At 37.1% G+C, this 20,262-nt stretch overlaps 1 protein-coding gene across 9 annotated transcripts in view; it reads left to right on the forward strand.

Annotated features, from left to right (window-relative positions):
- FAM172A (family with sequence similarity 172 member A) overlaps positions 1 to 20,262 on the forward strand; it is a 256,784-nt gene that overhangs the window by 124,191 nt on the left and 112,331 nt on the right. For all 9 annotated transcript variants that reach the window (XM_048932063.1, XM_048932070.1, XM_048932061.1 and 6 more), the window contains one exon: positions 7,380 to 7,598. In XM_048932063.1, coding sequence (XP_048788020.1) covers positions 7,380 to 7,598 — 219 coding nt within the window. The remainder of the gene's footprint in view (positions 1 to 7,379; positions 7,599 to 20,262) is intronic.

Below are 20,262 nucleotides of genomic sequence, written 5' to 3' on the forward strand. Positions count from 1 at the left end.
AAAATCTAGACAAACCTCCGAGCCCACTGAAATGTCAAAAGAGCACTTCACGAATGTTTACAAAAACATTTTACACAGTTAGGAAAGAGAGGGAAATAGAGTACATTTTAGAATAAGTTCATTTTTTCATCTTGTGCTACATAATAATATAAGCTTAAAACTTATTTTAGGATATATTCGTTATGAAATACAACTGAGAATAATTAAGACATACTGTGACATTCTCTGGGAGGAGGCAAAGTGGACTGGAAAACAAATTTGCAGCAGAGAACTTTTGCTGTCAGCTGAAAGGATGCTGAGAAACACCATAGAAACATCAAAAAATTCTGCAGTCAGCTTCATCTCTGCTTCTCATTTGAGCATAAGTTTCAGAGAGTAACTATTACTCTCCTTGGCTTGCCTACCAGTAAATGAGAATTAATAATTATGTATTACTAATGTAGGTGCTGCAAAAGTATTTGATAACCTTTGTGTTTCTGGTGCACTGCTTTCAAGAAGTTCTGTATAAAGCTGAATGACCTTTTAACCAAAACCTTAGTTGAAAAGTAAAATATGCAGGAGTTTCCTGTGTGAAACTTTGAACTGCACTGAAGCTTCTACAGTTTTTGTAGGAAAAGAAAGTAAGGTGGTTTCATAACAGAGGAGAAAAAGCCTTCAGAATACAGGGGTTAATTACAGAAAGGGGTCCTACAAGATGTCATTAAAAGATGCCAGGCCTTGGGGGAAACTGGTGAATTCATCCTTTCATGGATTGTATGGACCCCAAAGCTGTGCACAGTTAGTGAAGAAGAGCAGAGACTATTACTGCAGCCTGGACAGTTATTATGGAAGGATTATTTGCAGTCCTGTACTCTGCCTGTGTGGCTGAGGTGAATCACTTCCATTCAGCCTCCATTGATAGCCTGAAACTCGTGTTAGAGAAAGGTGATGAGGCTGAGGTTTATTAAGCAGTGTTTGAAGCGCTACCTGAAAATGAACATAATTATTTTCTATTAAATCACAGAGTTTAGTTAATGCTACTGCATTTCACTTTTGATGAGAAAAAATTTTCTGCTGAAAGCTGTGATGAAATTAATGCTTACAAAGGCACAGAAGTTCCCAACCAAGAATAGAGGGTGCAACTGAAGGATTAAAATCTTTATGGTACATGGATGTGTTTATGCAGTTTTGGCCTTGGGAACAAACGCCATGAAACAAGATTGCAGATCTTATGCACAGACATATTTAGGTTGCTAATTATAGATATATGTGGAACATTCATCCTTTGCTAAACTTTTCAACAGCAAACTCAAAATATGGTAACAGTTTATCTCGTCTTTTTTTTTTTTTTCTTTTTTTTCTTTTTTTTCTTTTTTTTTCTTTTTTTCTTTTACCTTTGAATATTGATTTGTTTCGTATAGCTGCACCAGCTCCAAATTATTTAATACTGAAGTGAAGCATACCAGTGGCATATTTTGTGCTTTCCAACTCAAAGTTAGGTATGGTGAAATAAGATGAATACAGTTCCGCATGCAAACAGACACAGGCTAAATGCAGTGAGGATTTAGAAGGCAGTAGCAGAAAGGAAATGAAGAGTTTATTGTTTTTATAGCTCTAATATCCATTAAAAGTTAGTAACACAGCAGGTGACAGTTTGGGTAAGTGTAAAGTGAATGTTTTGAAATAAATAGGAGTTGGGTGACCTGGGATGTCAGGACTCTAGACAAGGGTGTGTGTTTGTCAATATATCCTACATGTTTTACAGACTCCTCAGGGAACAGGGGAAGATACAATTTCACCTTTTCTGTGCCAAAACATTTTAATTATATCTTCTTCCAAGTACAGCGGTTCAGTAACCAAGGAGCTGACATTGATGCATGTGTTGATAAAGCTGCAAACATTCAAAATGAGATTAACAAAGATTTTGAGGAAAGGGTGACAGCTAATTTTGCACAGTATTCTGCATCTAATTCAGGTCAGTGTAATGATAGAATATTTTATAACGGTTGTGTCATCCAGGGGGACTTTTATGATGCTTTGTGTTTTTGAGTATTTGTGTACGCAGAAGTGTAGTTCTTCATACAATATTCAAACTTTCTATTGAACCTCTACTGGTTGTAGCATAAGCAGGAGTAAACTTTAGCATTTAGAATCTTTTTTTATATATCCATCAGCATTCATTGCAGTAATAGGGTCCTTTTGTCTTTTCAGACTTGAAAGTATTGACTTCTGATGAAAAATGGAATCAAAACTAGTGCACCCATCTCGTAGTGTTGTTTTCTACTTGCAAAAAGATCGGATGGAAAGTTATATTAAATGTATTTAAATTATCAAACTGTAGTTTCTTTGTATTGTGTGAGACCTTTTGAGAACATCTCAATGTATTTCTGTTCTATTCTCCTCCTTGTTTGAAGGCAACTGACATTCTTCTTTCACTTTTCTTTTTGTTTGTGAAATTTTCTTCTTTTTTTCTATCCACTCACTTCTCCATCTGCTTTCACTTTTGTTTGCTTGGGCCGTCTCTCATCCCAACTTGATAATGAGGAATGCGGTGTGACCCTGACCTCTATCAGCCCATGCATGACCTTCTGACTCCCCCACATAACCTTTGACCTTCTCTTTGACAGCTTGATTAATTACCCTGTGTTATGATTTATGAGTAAGTGCTATGTAAAAATAATAGACAACAGGTGGTCTTCTAAAAACTTTTTGTGGCATGTTTTCTTTTCCTGCCTAGCTTGATGAGCTATTTTAAGTTGGGAACTTAGTGGGACAATGCGTGTTTGGCAGTAACACGGCATTTTTACACACTTGGACACAGCGCTGGAATTCAGTGCGCCAGAGCTGAGGTGTAGCTGGGACAAAAATATTGCAAAGTGTTAGCAGGGTGCAGTTGCCAAAATGTACATAGGGTGGAAACAGAAAGCGGAGTCAACTGACATTTCAGGCGTTTCAGTCTCAGGTCACGTCTTGAGAAAATTGCTCAAATAATGGAGGGGGCATTTTTCAAGCTGAGCTGCATCTCCAACAGCTATGTTTACTTTAACGCTTCACTAGTGACTTCTGATTGGTTGTCATGACCTCATCCCGCTGTTGCACCTACGATGTCGCAACAGTGACATATATGTTCCCTTCTTGTGAAAAAGATGGGGAATAAACAGAACGTACATCTTTCAGAAAGATAAATGGACGTTGCCATGTCCACTTTAACCACAGGCAGGTTTAGGAGACAAACACTTGGAGTTGCATTTCCCTTGGGAATTAACTCTGGTCGTGCCACAAACAATCCATACAGAAGTATGAACTTGGAAATTCAGGGTGATAAGGCTTAGGAAAATGGTCTCTTTCAGACCATTGCATGCAGTCCAAAAACATAGTTACGTAGGTCAAAAGATTCTTCTCCAGCCCTGACCTTTCTGGTCACATATGGTATCCCATCTTGGTGGATTAATATGCAGAACTGAATGCTTTCAGCTCATTATTCATTTGGCCAGGCAGAAGAGGTTTCAAAAGATTGAGAGTTTACCTCAAATACTTTGAGATTGTTTTTTTTTTTTTTTTTTTCTTTTCCACCTCAGTCTTACTGCCAGATGCAATAATTTCCATGTTCTCTCAATTTCAAACGGCTTGCTTGAGCTTCCAGTAAGAGACAAAGCACAGTTGCAATTCTGGCTTGCGTTACGGTGAAAAAGGCCCTTCTACATTGTTCTGCCTTTGTAGTGAAGGTATTGTAACTGAGATTTTTGATTCTTTCCAACACTTGACTTTTTTCAGCTGTCTTCCCTTTCTATCATCATTTCCACTACCTCCAGAAGTGTTTCTTGGAGGTTGATAGCAGTTGGTACAGTTGATGTTTTGCTGCCAACTTATCCTGAAGCTTAACTTTTCTGAACATTAAACAAATTGCAGGAAATAGCTGTTTATAGAGTATTCCAGTCTGAAAGAGACTGTGATTGTGTCCCCTGAGCTCGTAGATCAGAGACAGGAACTTGTATTTATCAGTGCCTATCCTGATTATTACTTCTCATCAAAGATATACTAATGGGTGATGCAGACAAACTATGACTTCTGTGTGGCATCTGTATTCTCTTAGATATGTTTGATTTATGGAAAATTTTCTTACTGCTGTTACAAAATTTGACTTTTTACTATGATAAAAAACAGAGCGCTTTACACAGTGGTTTAACATTCTGCGTGCACTGGATCCACAGAAAAAGCAACTCCACAATTACATACACAGAAAACATATCAAACTTTAAACTTCCCAGAATTACAATAATTATTTTCAGTAATTAGTTCACTAATTTCACTAATTAGTTCACTACATTTTTTAATAACGCTGTACATTCATCAGAACAGAAGCTGGTATTTTTAATGCCATTGTGAGGTACGTACTTCTGACCATGACTTCTATTTAAAGCTATTAATAAACGTGATTTTTTTGGTTGCTAAATAGTTATGCCAAAGATTGTGTATATTGCCTATTATTAAAGTTTCCTGAAGGCCTGTTTTTAAATATTAGTGGATTATTTTTTATTGTGTTTTGCATTAATTTGCATTTTGTTCAACCACACTGAAGAGTTCCACTTTTTTTTTTTATTTTCTGATCACACAGAAGTTTAGTGGTGCAGCTATTCTCATATGACTGCATTTTTAAGAAATGAATTGAATTTAAAATATGTTTACATTGATGTTATCTAAAGCTAAGTATGCATTTTCAATGGAAATTAACAGAAATAAAAAATGTTTAGGTTAAAGCTGATTAAATCCGGAACCAGGTGCAGTTTTGCCAGACTTAGTTTCTCTGTGGTGCTACTATCAAATGCTTGTTACTACCAAATCTTTCTGGTACTACTGTTTACACGTTTTAATTTCAGATGCAGAGGACAAGGGAAAGAGAATCATAAGCAAAACAGTCTAAAGTGTATTATTTTCCCAAGAGAAATTCCTATGAATTATAAGGTGATTGTTTTTCCCACAGATGAAGGGAAAAAAAAAAAAAAACAAAAAACTCAGTTATTACTAATTATTTTAATTGTACTGACAGGAAAGATGTGCTATCTCGGGAAAAAGAAGCTTTAAAGCGTAGAGGGAGATGCGTTATGCTGCTTAAAATATAATTGATAAAAATCCTCTAATTGATTTATGACATGGGGAATTTAAAAATGGAATCGTATTTCATCTGTTGATGTCTATGTGAAAAATTGACATTGTGTCCTCATAAAATTGGACAAATGAGTCATGTAATTTTCAGTTACATAATCAATAACTTAGACAAATTCTACTTCTTTGATGATTTATGTGTCTGTTTTGTGGTCAGCTAAAAGTGGACACAGGGTTTCAAATTCCAGTAACACTTGTAGACCTATAACAAATACATGAATTTTGCATTTGGCATTGTATAGAAAGTAAAAGGAATCGATACGCAGAGTGTCTCTGCTCAGAAAGAGCAGGTCAAGATGAACAACAAAGGGAGCAGCCTGTGTTGCGCGATGAAACCACCAAAGTGCTTGGTGATGAGTGTGGGGATAAGTTAGTCCCTGCTCCACAGTGAGCAAGCTGAAGTCATGCTTTCATCCCCAGTAATTTAGTAACACGTATCTGCTGAAGTGCTGTTCTCCCCTGTGCTGGATTTGGGGCTTTGAAATTTGTGAGCTGGAAATTTATCTGCTGATAATGTGGTATTGTGCGTCGATACAGGCAGTGAAGGCGCGGGTAGCTTTTGAGCCATGCCTCCTTTTGTTTCACGTTTTTCTTTGCCCCTCCCCTTCCCTCCGCTTATTTATTTGGCTATTTATTTATTTACATTTACCTAAGTTCAATTCACTCAGCGGAGAGGGCAGGGAAGAAACATGACAGGAGACCACTTACTCACGGTACCGAATCTAGTAAGGAGGCAATTTTCTCTTTGGCCTATGGTGACCTTTTTTGACGATGTCCCTTACACCAGAGACAGTGTACTGAATGCCTCTATTTCACCCTGTTTAGCAGAGTGCAACAGTGTCCTTTAGCTTCGTTTTGGTGGGAGGAGAAGCTATGGCAGAAATTTGAGAAGGGCGTGAAAAGTTGTGCGGACACAAGGAAGAGGGGTAGGAACTTCCTTCAAATGTGATTTTGATAACTAGTCGAGTGTGTCCAACTGTAGAAAATCACTAAGTGACAATCTGTCTACCTGACAGTGATCACAATGTGTTACAAGATTTTTGAATAGCTCTACAGATTAGAATAAAGCAAGCCCAAATAAAGTATCTTTTGTTAGCGTAGATGTGGTTTACTCTGCTGAAGCTAGGTACGTGGACTTCTTTGATCTTCTCGCCTCGCCTAAGTGCAGAATTGAGCGCTGAACGAAAAGCCGGAATAAAGCTGTTCCGTTAGATAATTAGCGTAGACATTTTCAAAAAGTGAGTCTTTATTAAAATCTACTTTTAAAGGACAGCTTGATTTTCATTGGGAACCCATGGTAACTTTAAGGACTCATCTGTTAAATGCACGTGCTTCCCTTTTTCTCCCTGCATTTGCGATGATCTTTCACAAATATTACAATTCTTATATGATTTACCATCATTTAAAAATCATAATAAAATGATTGGCTGATTTATTCAAGATTTATTTCTCATTCATAAATTCATGTATTTTTCAACCAGCTCATTTTCCAAGGCACAAAAATGCAGCTGGTATGTTCAAAAGCATCCTGCAGGTCACAAATTTTCTCTGGGTTTGTTGAATATGGGACATAATCCCAGTGAAGTTTTAGCGCAGATTTAAAGATGTGCTTAAAAGTCTTCTCCACAGTAAAACAGTTGACTTGTAAGCAATACCACTGAATCAGTTGTAGTATTGATTCATTGTTACTGCTGCTGTTGGCTTGTCAGCTAGACAAAAGGTTTCACTATTTTAAACTGTGCTGAATAATTTTCCCATGCTTTCCTTAATATATATATATGAATTCTCTCCATCCTTTCTCTTTTAAAGGTTTTTATTGGCTGAGTATATAGCTTTTTATTCATCATTATGTAGAGTTTTTAAAATAATATTTTGCGTATAGTTTTAATACGGTTTTCTGAAAAAGTCATATAACATGCTTATGAATAAAACAACATATTAAATTATTTTAAAGGTAAATCAGCCAACTTCTCTGATGCCGAGGGATGTGTATATGCATTAGTGCATGCACAGACGTATTCACACATCAATATCCCTTTAATGACTGAAAAGAAACAATATTCTTAAAATGTTCTTCTAAAAAATTACGTTATGTGAACTTACTGAAATAAATATGTGTTTTTAAGAGCATTAAAGTAAACAGAAAGCATTTTCAAGGATCAAATCTCTCTTTTCATATTTCTTTCCTTGTTTTTTTCTTTCTTTTTTTTTTTTTTTTTTTGTCTCTTCTAAAACAGGAGGGCTATGGAGTAATAGTACTGAATCCCAATGAGAACTATATTGAAGTGGAGAAGACAAAAGCCCAAGTACAGCTGTCTTCTGATAGCTCAGATGAACCTGCAGAAAAGAGGGAAAGAAAAGATAAAATCCAGAAGGAAACAAAGAAACGACGTGACTTCTATGAGAAGTATCGAAATCCACAGAAAGAAAAAGAAACAATACAGATGTATATTAGAGTAAGTTTCTTTTACTTTTGTTTGTCCTTGTTTACTAATGGATCGATATGTTTGCTGTCCATATTAGCTAATAAATAGCATGCTTTTTTAAAAACAAACATATTTCTGCAGTGACATTCAAGAGTTCATACAGAGTTCCTAGCTCTTTATTCTATTGATATTTTTCGTCACTTACTGAATGTAAAGTAAGTTTTGGAAGAGTTACAAAACAGTCCTTTCTAATTTCAAAGAGGAACTTCAAATAAACCCCAGAGGAATGCACTGGTGCTATGAAGAAAGGGAATGATTTAAGGAAGACTCATTTTATAAACAGAGGTGTACATATGAAACACTTTCTGGTGCAACTTTGGCAACACATTAGCTTCACATGTCATGCATGCATTTATTGTATTACATTGTCATATACTGGGGAGGCAGTAGTTATGGAATGATAGATTTTTAACATATTACCTGCTGAATTAATAATGTATTGTGGAAAATACTGGTGTTCATCTTGCTTGGTAGCAGATTTACCCTATAATGTATTGTTTTCATATGAGCAGCCATCCATTGTGTTTCAGCTGAACTTCTGAAGGCAGATAAAGGAGGAGAGTTATTAATATCTTAATAAATATTTAAGCTAGAATAGTTCGAGAATGGTGTAATGAGGAAACTCTGTCCCCTGCTCTTTTCTTACTCAGTGAACCTTTGCACTTTGTAATGCTACCAGCATGGGATCGTTATAACAGTGCTACCCGAGGATTTCTAATTCTGCAGGGGGCACAAACAATATTATTTGCACTTTGACACATTCTGCTTCATATACATACTATGCATTATACATTTGAGACTGAGTCATGCAATATCCAAAGCCTTTATTATGGAAGTTAGCATTTTCATTCAACAGTAAAACATGTCAGAAAAGCCACACTGTGCTTAAATCAGTAAAAATGTGCATGTCCTTCTGTTGTGAAATATAGAAAAATCCAGCACAAGAGATGTTAGAATCTTCTTAAATTTTAACGTGTTCCTTTTAACTGTGGTGTAACATTGAAGTGTTTCTAGGAGAAATACAGCAGTACTAACTGTATAAGAGATTTTGTAACCTGGGCATTAAGAATCACTAATACCATAAATATTACTGTGTCTTCTAAGAAATATCTTACGACTGAGAACTGGAAACAAAAGGATCCATATACACATTCAAAGTCACTAACAGAGCACTACTGTGGGATTTTTTTATTTTTTTCTATCTATGTGCTTCTTTTATGAGATATGCCATTCTTCCTAGTGGTCAGACTCTGTTTCTTAAGAGGCTTCTGTCAAATTGCATCAGAAGCCGGTGAACATTGTTGTGTTGTCCTGAAATGTGTTTAGTCAGCATGCTGGTTCAGTATCCTCTTATTGAAAGTAAACCTTTTTTGATACCTTTTTAGCAGTTCCACCTTCTCGTGGCTCTTTTGTTTGATGAGGCATGAAATCTGGCTTCAGGAGGTTTGACCCCCAAAACATAAAATGCATGACTCCATACCATTTTCTTTTTTACGTGGGTCTGTGCCTCAAATACGACTGTTCACATTCTCTTTTATTCAATTTTCTTCAAACCAAGGGAAAAAGTTTTAGTGAAAGTGTATGTGGTAGTCTTCTTTCCAGAGTGAAGTAACTGAAATTGAGCTTTCTGATGCAATTGGTGTTTTTTATTCTGAAAGAATCCCTTTATATATATATATGTAATATATATATATGTTTCTTAAATAGACTCTGATGCAGAGAGTTTTTCTGAAACAGAATGAAAAATGTCCTGCTTTGGTGTGTGGCGGGATACATTACTGCAATTCACTTGCCTGCTAATTTCTGAAAAAAAACTGGATCACTGATGGAATACCATTTATTCTTCTGGGTAGAACCGCTAAGCCTGTAAAAACTTAAGACAGGTGGTTGCAACAGGAGCTGTGAATACAGCATGCTCTGCTCTGTTGATAATCTCCCCAGGCATAGCATGATGCAAACAAAACGGTGCAATGCCATACGTACAGTGCATTTCCTGCCTCTCATGCTTGGGTCTGTTGAACTGTGTATGCTACTGAAAGCACCCTTTTCTCACACCTTGGGATCACCGCCTGCATTACTTTAGCTGTGGGATGATGATCTTTGGAGCTAGTCTTAGACAACCTGAGAGAGCAATTCAAATGCAAAAAAATGAATTTTACTTGCCCTGTGGTAAGGAATGCTTCTGACTCACTAACATCTTGAATAAGAGGAAGAAAAATCATACTTTACAGAAGTATTTAAGGATGGTATATGTTTTGGTAGTGATATCATTGAATAATTTTGAAAAATCACCTTAGATCACCTTTGCAAAGTAAGGCAAATGGGTACAAAGATCCAAAATTTCCTCTCAACAGCTGTGGTAGATACATACCTCAAGATAAAGTGAAGGCATCCACTGCGTCTAACATTGAAGGATGATTTGTGTGTGCCAGATATGCTGGAGATGTTGTTTCTGACTGTTAAGAAGAAATGGGAATAAATATCCTGTTATGTTATCGTAGGGTCAGTAAGACAGTGTTGTGTTCTGATGAAATGCCGGATGATGAAATTAAAGGCATCTGGCTGTTGGTCCAATGTGTGCAGTTAGATCTTCCAAGATGTGCGAAAATGAAATTCTCCCACTCCCACAAATTTCTTTAAGTATTTTCTTTATTTTTGTAGGAAAATGCAAATTAGCTGGGATATTCAGGAATATGTAAAAGCAGAGTCTTAAAATACAAAATCTCAAATTGCATTCTATTTTTACGCACACAAAAAAAGAATATAAATAAAAATGACTATTAGACTGTGTAGTGCATTAACGCAGTGCCTGAAAGATCAAAGTACTTATTGTTTCATGCTGTTAGTTTCTTTAACTAGGAAATAATGTACTTTCTGGCATACGTTTTAGCTTGTTAAAGGGGCTGATTTGGTCTGGGCAATAAACATCATGTCAAACATTATGGCAGAAAAACCTGCTTAGTATGTTTTGTAATAAGACAGAATTTTTTGTTCTTGAAAACAAGTGAATTCATGAGTGAAGACAGAAAATATCATCAGTTCAGTAACAATCTTACAAAATTGGTTTCTTTTTTAGCAAGGCAAACCAAGGAGAAAATTTCTTGATAACAAGTATTGACTATAATGCTTCATAGAAATATTAAATAAAAGCATTTTACTTTTATGTAACATTAATGAATGCAATATGAATTTTACTGGTCTTACTATTCAGATTTTCACTAGCATATTGCCAGCAAATCGTTTTTAAAGCATCTGTTTTTTAATGTGTTGAATGCAAAATTGAGTCAAATAGCTAAATATATGCATACTTCCTTTTAAAAAACAAATTTCTATCCTTACTTATAGATACTACCATTTTTTCTTAGACCACCAGAGGCTGCTGCTGTACATATTGGCAAATGCTTCCCCCAGAAACTTAATGCCCTACTCAGCCTTCATTTATTACTGAACTAAACTGAGTATTTGTTGATCTCTAACCTTTTTCTATGGAAACAGATCATACAGGCTTAAATGTGACATGATTATTCTCTCCATCCTCCAAGCCATCTCCCACTCCCCACAGATTTTCACACTGACAGTGTCTTCTCTATGTTAAAAGACACTTAGAAATGTAAATCAGTATTTATCCCCTTCTAAGTAGTATTCACCACTTAAACAAGTATACTGAATGAATTCTGAAATGTTAGTAAAGAAAAAAGTATAAATCACATAATTTTATAATAATAGTAATTTGCAATAATGTTGTTGCCACAATAGTCAGAGGATATCAAAGAGGCAGAAAAGGAAGAAGAATTAATATCTTTTATCAGACCAGCTGATGGGGTCAGATTTTCTGGGCAAGAGGATAAGCCCTTCCTTGGCCTGTCCGCTAGGAATATTCCCCCACAAAGATTAACTCTTTTAATAAAGACAATTCTTGTGGCAAATTTTATTTTTGCTATAGCACAGTCTATAACAGTGCTGTTTGTACTAGAAGCATATGAATGAAATCAAGTTAATTTTGGATGTAACTTTTTGTAAATAATTTTTTTCCCTTTTCCTGTGACAAGTTAAATAGAACATGATCGTGTGCAACTAATTAATTTGTTTTGCTAAAAATGTATCTATCAGGATAACCCATGCCAACATTCAGGAGCAAGTGATGCAAAGTGGGTTTATTAACACAGGGCTGATGCGCAGTGATGCTGGCGGGCAACACAAGCTGGCGGACATGAGCAGGCTGTGTGCCATCGCTGCATGTTCCTTGGTTAGACCAACACACATGGCAGAAGGCCAACAGCCCAATGGTTCACACCAGCTTTCAGAGCAGCAGATTTTGTGTGGAGATCAAGCCCTGTTCTGAATTCGGCCTGCAGGCAGCTGTGTGGCCTGGCCCATGGCCGTCACCTCTGCCTGCCCTGCCGCCTGGCAAGGGTCTCATCCAAACCCTATGTGACTCCATTAGTGTGCTGCTGAACCCGAGCTAATAAGCCCTTTATTCCACCAGGGGAGACAAGATGACAAGCACTAGGCAGACAGCTCCCAAGGGCCAGGGGACATGCTCAAGCACAGGAAAAGTCTCTGGCTGGGAATCAGGCCTCCCACCTCCAGAGTCTTGCCCACTCTTTACAGTGCAAAGCTTTTTTTTTTTTTTCCCTTCTTATAACTTTCAGAGTTGCTTTACCTATAGCTGAAGCACCGCATGGTTTTAGTTTTTTAGTTTGCTCATATTTGCCTTTTAAAACCTATTATTCCCTTCAGTGTTTGGGAAATTTACAGAATCATCATCTTGGCAATGGAAGGCTTATGAGAGCTGCTTAAAAATTACTGCAGTTTTACTGTTCTTTGCAACACATACTACTTAAAAGCAAAAAGATTGCAGTTAGGTGCTGGGACATAAATATCTTGTGACATTTTAGATGCCCAGGGGTCTCTGCTACACCTGTGGAGGTCTGGCAGCTGTGCTGCAGGTCCTTACTGCAGGCCTGCCCAGCCCAGCCTGAGGCCAAATGAAAACCTTAACCCGCCAGATTTCACTGAGCACCAACACTTAGACCTCTAAGACTTAGATCCCTAAAGGGTCCGATAGCTTGGAACTCCAATAATAATTACTGTAAAACAGGAAAGAAATGTTCATAAAACATTTCATTCTGTAGATATTGCAGTGAACTGACATCTCACTAAAGTATATGCAGTTTAAACTTTAGTAGTTTCTACAAAGGCTGTTTAGTTTGTGCAGTTATATTCAGTATTTCTAAAAATCCTGAGACTGTGAGGACTTCTTACAGTATGTTTTGCATCTACCAGTCCTAGAAGGTTATACTTGCCTTTTTTCCTGAAGCAAGAAAGAAATTAGAAAAGCAGATAATCAGTGAGGGAAGATTTTGCATCTCTTCAAGAGCCCCACTGGCTCTTCATTCTGCTATACCCTCTCTTTGTTCTGCATCTCAGAAGTATGGTTTAATCAAAGAAAAGGAATAAATCGGGGCTATCTTGCTTTCTTGTCTTTCAAACATTCATTACATGCTGCCGACAAAATGCGTATTGTTAGACTGGGCTCCTAGAATGTGAGGCAAGCCACATGAGTTTTCAAAAAAAAGAATCAGCTTGCATCTCTCCTTGCATCTCTCCAGCTGTGCCGTGCTCCTGTTGTTTTAAAAAAGATCGTTGTGCACAGGTCAACCAAGTCGTCCTTCCTTTCAGTCAGGATTCAGGCTTAGTAAACCTAGACAGTTAGCAAGCTAATCACAGAGAAGACTAGATCAGCAGAAACCAGAGCAACTTGTTGAAGGCAAAGGTGAATGAAATATTCAAACTTCTTAAACTCAGATAGTGCCTGCCTTTGATTGTAGAGTGATTGCAGTTAAGGACTGAAAAGACCTCACAGGTCTTCTAGTCAAATCCTCCTGCCAGTGCAGATTATTCTCTGTGAGTATCCTTTATCCTTTATCCAACAATCAAAGATTTAATTTTTTTTTAACTGATATCCAAAACAAGGATAATATCCTCTAACTTACTGTATGTATTGCACATTTTGGTACTAGATTTCTATGTTTGGGAGGTCAAATGGTAGCACACCTTTTGGTATGCAAAATTTTGAGATTCTTCATGTGCTTTTTTCCATAATGTGCAGCAAGCCATAAAAGTCTTCAAATACAGAGAGATCACAGAAATTAATTTCTCTGAGATAAACATATATAGTTGTCTTAAGAGGAGTGGTGCTGTTGAAAAAAAGGCAGGATCCCCTTTTTGAAGCCATCTCAAAATGTTTACAGGTTTTGGATAGGGTGTACCATGATACACAGAAATCAGGAAAACAGTGGAGTCCTAGGAAACAAATGTCAACGAACAGGAGACTGGGGCACAGGATACAGTATGTTCAAGGATGTTATTTCCACCTCATTTGCCACAGAAAACAAAGTGAAAATTCAGGAAAAAAATATAGGAAAAAAAAATCCAGGTTTTGTAACTTAGATTATTCTGGTAGTTCCTCTGAAGTCTGCTTGGCTGCCTCAGCAGTGACCACTGCCAAAGGGGCTGGAAGTAGGGGAGGAAGCACTGGTATGAAGCATGTAGAAAAAGCTGCCTAGAAAAGGTATCAGTTCCTGACCTGCAATTCATAGGTTGCTGGCAGTTCAGAATTATTATCACCTCGTCACTCATTATATTTCAAAATCATTATTAGCAAAAGATTTTATTATCCAATGTCCTTCCTTTTTGCAAATCTACCTCTTGTGTGATGTTATTTCAAATTATTTGCCTCTTGAGAACAAAGTTGATCTTTTTAATCAGTTTGTTGTCATCACCGTAGAGGAAAAGAAATAACCTTGTTTTGAGCTCTGAGAGAACAGAGTCACGACCTCAGTTCTTTCTGGGCGGTAGTGAACTCCACAGTTTATTGCTCTTCCATGAGAACTACTTTTATACTAACTTCAGAGTTGCTAACATTGTTTTCACAGTGTCCAGGCAGATGAATTTGCTAAGGTAGCATGTTTTATGGCATGCACAACCCTGACCTTATCTAAATTTTGAAGAATCTTTCATTCCTCTTTCAGCTGGATCTTTGTTTTATCTTTTTCTTCCTGACTAGAAGGGGATGCTAAACTGATCAAAAATGCTTTTTGTCTTTTGTGCTTGGTGGTGTCAGTAGCAGGCTTTCTTTCTGAATTGTCTGAATGCTGTTCAGCCACACTGTTCTACACTTTGTAATTTATCAGTTGTTTCTCATCCTTTTTCTCTTTGTTTTTGATTCGTACCTGCAAGACTAAATTTGTCAGTATACAATGAGTTACATTTTCCTTATAATCAAATAATATTTGAACTTTAGTTAGTCTTCCCAATAGATGGCACTGCTAGGAACCAAACTACTGAATAACTTAAAATTTAATTTGCATTTTTACTAAGAATTATATCAATTTATGAGCTTTTAGTTCTTCTGGGCTATAGGGTACCACTAAAACAATTTGTGAGCTTCTGGTTTGGTACTTCTAGCACAAGTGTAGAGTGAGAAGAATATCCATCCTATATTGAGTATGTTGTTCAGAAAAAGAGGGCATCCCTTCAGTAGTACTTTCGACAAACATAAGCATGCCTCCTATATTAAAAGTAAACTGTATGAGTACTCATCATTCTGACATGGGGCTTGCCCACTGAGATAGACTGGACTCCAGCTCACTATCACAGCATGCTGAAACAATCTGCCATTGAGAAGTTTCTGCATCTCTTAAAAAAAATAATAATAAAAGTTCTGCCCTCTGTTCTAATTGAATTAGAGAATGAATGGAAGAGCTGCTGTCTCCTGAAGGACTTCTTTTACCCCATACACTTTGTCTAGTATCACTTAAATTTTAATCATTCACTATAGCACCAATGCAGAATGAAGCATTTCCCCTAACAAGCGCACACAAGCATGTGCACACAGAGATGCTAAATAAAGGTTTACCTAACCTGGGCAAGTATTTGCATGTTCAGCATCCTTCCAACTCTGAAGGAAATGGGCTCAGTGATAGTTTGTAAGCACAGAATATATAAGTCTTGAAGGTTTCCTTTTATGAAAAGTGAAGATTTAATCACTGCATCCAGTCATACAGTACAACAAGAAATTCAGAAAGTAGTTAATTCAGACAATATGCTCAGTACTTCCTAAGAATCTGCAACATGTTTGTTCTTTGCAAACTAGTGTTTCATTCCAGGATGGTTTCTCATTCCTATCGTCTATATTTTTTCCACCTGCTGTGTAACTGAATAATCTGATTTCCTGGATCTTGCAAGTTCAGAGCATGTCCTACAGTAGTGGGCAATTGACCTCAACACTAAATTGTGTTGCAGCTCCTCTATTCCTAACCTCATAGAACATGCACATTATGAACACAAATCTTCAGGGATCTGTTTTGCTGAGGAATTTGAAGTTAGTGAATTAAGTAGCAAAGAAATTTAGACCATGTATGTTGTTTTGAAAGATTTCTAGGTTCTGAATTAAGTTTGTGGCCTTACTCCATGATAAGTCAGCGCCCTTATGCATTCCACCCTGAATTACATGTCTCCTGACCTTTGGGTCTGCACTTTCTTTCCTGGAGGGTCTTTTCTGTTCTTTGAAAAATGAGCAAACACATTCAATGACAGAATCGTGTTTTTCATCATGTGTCCTTTGCATTGGCTGCCAAAAAAAAATGGTAAGCTTATGTTTAATGGCTGTTACTTAATTTCATATCCTTTAACATTGAAGTTATTGGCCATGTATGAAATCTTCCTTTTTGAGATATGTCAAGTTTTCAGATGCTCTTGCTGTTTAAAGGCCTACTTTCTTTGTGTGAACAAATGAATTATTGCTCTCACAGATCTTAAAATAACAGAATTTGATCACAGTGCCTGCTTGTCCTAAATATCTTTCTGTTACTGCTGAATGTCTGTTCATTATGTTCTTTTACTGTTTCTTCTCTCTCTCTGTTCTGAAGTACCAGCTGCAGCTAACTGGCAGAGTTTGGCTGAGACTTAAGTAAAGTTTTATGCTGATATTCCCTAGACACCATTATCAAACAGGTGTGGCAGTACACATAATGTTATTTCTCCGTTAGAATTCTGGTGAATAACCACAGCATGGCATTCTAATGGCATTCTGAAGTAGCATCTATTTCTACTGAAAGATAAAGTGACAAGGCAAAATTCAGGTCTGCTAGAATCAGCAAACAAGAACTGCAGTTGCAAAAGATGACCGGTGCCTCAATTCTGATGGGAGTTATGAGAGTATCCAAAATTCAGAGTGATGAAATTGTAATATGAAAATATCGTAAACAAGCTCACATCATCTGCAATAGTCCTCTCCGTCGAGTGCATTCAAAGGCACTGTCCCAAATACACATAGTTCAAATTCTGAAGAGCTTCTATGACACTGGCACAACACAGCTCACTTTTTTTTCCCTTGATTGAAACTGTCAGGCCCAGTGCTTGTGAACAGTCCTGAATGACACTGCTTTGAGCAAGGCACTGGACTGCAGGACCTACAGGCGTCCTTTCTAGCTAACATGATTCAATGGTTCTACATGACCAAGTTCCACTCCAACCCTCGAGGCAGTATTTAAGCTGTGCATCGACTCTGTGGTTGTTGTTGAAGAGAGGTCAATTTACCTCAGAACATGTGGCAGTACTGGCATTGCACTTGGTCATCCATTTATAAAGAGCAGGTTTAGGTGGCTGAAACCATGAAGCCTTCTGAGCTATTAGCGTGGTTGATGCCATGTAATCTTTCATAAGTACTGCTATGTAAACGTACCCTGGGAGCAACAGTGATGTTATTTTGCATTTTTAACACAGGTGTGTTGAGGAGAACAAGATTACTTCATGGATCAAGAAATTCTACAAGCCATATCCTTAAATTCTGCCAAAAGATCTTAGAGCAGTACAGAAGTATCAGTTTTTTCACAGATGTTTTCCAGATGTTGCTAGCATGCCCAACTTTGAATAATGGGAAGGATAAATGTACTGTCTATGTCCTTCCTGCTCCTTCTCTTTTGTTATTTCTTCAGCAAAAAGAGTTTTGTCTACATTATTAAACTGAGTCTGCAAACTTTCGTTTTAAACTACAAAGCAGTTTTTAAGTTTGGGGAACAGGAAAAATTCTCTGTGACATTCAAATTGATTATTTGCCAAGTGTGTGTTCTGAAAAGGATAGGCATGGCAGAATTTAAAAGCCTGCAATGTTATTAAAGTATTAGTGAACAGCATTTTAATTAAGCCTGTGCACAACCACTTTTTAGAACTCATAAGATTTTGTCTACACTACATTTCAAAGTGAAACCTGAATCTGTATCTCAGCTGCAAGCCAATGCATTAATTGCAAGTTGCCTTGAAACCCTATGACAGGCCTCCAGTTTCTATTCATCTCCAGTCTTACACCCATGCGCATACAGTATTACTAATTTGTTAAGATAGTCCTGTCCAGAGAGTTTTAAATGAACACTGATCATAAGAAGAAGTCTGCTCAGACACGTGTTACCAGCTCCAAAACTTTTCCATGCTGCTTAGCGGAGAGACGATTTGGGGTATTCTGGCATCTTGCTGGGATATTGGGCATTGTAAATGCGATCACAGTTTGGTCAATTTCCAAGACGTCTGGTACCTGGCAACTGTTGATTCTTACTGCTTATTGTCAGCTTTATACACAAACAAGATGTAAGATTTAAAATATGTTAGTATAAAAAACATTTTTACTAACAGAGATAAACTGCAAAAATAGCAAAATACATTAAATATTGATTGCTAAATGTTGTTCAACTATTGTTAACCACAGGAGCTCCCAGAGCTCTTCCAAAATCTCAGTTAAGCAGCAGATCTGGTTAATTAGCTCCTACAAGACATCCAGAGCCAGAAACAACCTACCCAGGGCGTTCCCTGGGTTGCAGCTTTCTCAGTGTCTTTGTTACAGATTGCGCCTGCAGCCAATCTGATCCTCCCTTCTGCACACCCTGCGCCCTCTGTCCTGCAGGGCGGCGTTAATCTGCCATCTCTTTTCCCATTTTTCTGTGCCTCATCCCTTCTGACCAAACATTCAGACATTACATGGCAATCTGGGAATTATGTTATTTTCTTGCAGCCTTTCACTGAAGGTCTAGATTAACATTTCTATCCTAACTATTACACTGTGGGTTTTGCCCTAGCTTTAAAGGACATGGTGTTCCTTTATAGATTATGTCACGAGAAGTATTAATTGAGAGAACACTTTTCAAGATTTCGCTTTGATCTCTAGGCTTCACATACTTTTACGTATCTGTTTAAACACACCAAAGATCTGAATTTTGTGTTTGAACGAGGGGAACCCTTTGGGGCTCTTCCAGAGAAACACTGTGCCCTACTGCCTTCTCTGGGGGAAACGACCTTGTTTGTGTATGTTAGTTAAGGCTTGAAATATTTCCTGTTACATAACATTAATATCCACACAAAAGATTTAAATGTATAGCAAACTGAAGTGTAGAAATGTGGATAAAAACTACATCTTTTGCCAGTCACCTTTTTCCTCCCAAACACTGAGAGGTAAGAAACCTCCCAGAAGAATGACCAAAGATATTAAGCAGAAGGAGATGCACAATCAGTAGTGCTTGTATCTTTTTCTGATAAATTTTTCTCTGTTTGCATCACCGTCAATGGGAGTGAACTGGCTTTTTTCAAAGTCTCTGATAATGGAATAATATGTTAAAGCCTGAAAGACAACTGACCTGGGATTTAATGTTTGATAAATAAATACAAGGTTCTTGTGATGTAATGTTTTATGGCAAAATCACGTAAATATTGGCAATAAATACCAGAAGACTAATCTAAAAACTGACAACATGTAAGCATCATGATACAGAGAAGTTTAACAAAAAGAACCTAAAGGCTTGGATCATTTCAATTAAAGTGTAGTAAGGTCCAAACCTCCAAAGTAAGTAATTATTTGAATATAAGTTGCAGATGTTGAGTACTCTTAATCCTGATTTTAAAGCACATCAAACAAATGGTGTTAGCTAATAACGGATTAAAATGGCATCAGGCACAATTTTTAACAGTAACAAAAGCTTGATTGGGGTTTTTTTGAGGTTTTTTTTTTTATTCCATCCACTACTGTATACATCGTAAGCAACATTCTCTGTAAGATATTATTTCAAGATCGTCATTTATTTCTGAAATTTCTACACCACTATCGTTCAGTGTGTAGTCTCAGTAAGACCCCCAATGTTTGGCCTGTGCTGCCTGAGTTAGAAGATTGCTCCCAATTTTCCAGTTAGGTCAACCAAAAAAATTAAGATATGATAGAGGGTCAGTGAAAGAAATTCATATCAAAACAACTGCTCACCATGTCATTATGACAACCTGCTGTAACAAATGTGCTTCTGTTTTAACTTATGACAATTAATTGCTAAAAGTAATTTAATCTGACAGTGGCAAGATGTTGAAAGACTCGTGAAGATGTCATAAAAGCGACCTTTCTGCCCATGTGCAACCAAAAGCCATTTTTAACAAGGAGCCTCAAAAACAGTACAACTTCTTTTGTACTTTGTTAATTAGTTATTGATTTGAAACAATGCTCTGCCAAATATTGTCAGATTAGCTAGACGCCAGCAAGGTCACAGTGTGACAGTCTAGTCCTGATAATCTTATAGTATATAAGAATTCTTTTTTCTCT

Source organism: Lagopus muta, chromosome Z (assembly GCF_023343835.1).
Source record: "Lagopus muta isolate bLagMut1 chromosome Z, bLagMut1 primary, whole genome shotgun sequence".
NCBI classification, from domain to species: domain Eukaryota; kingdom Metazoa; phylum Chordata; class Aves; order Galliformes; family Phasianidae; genus Lagopus; species Lagopus muta.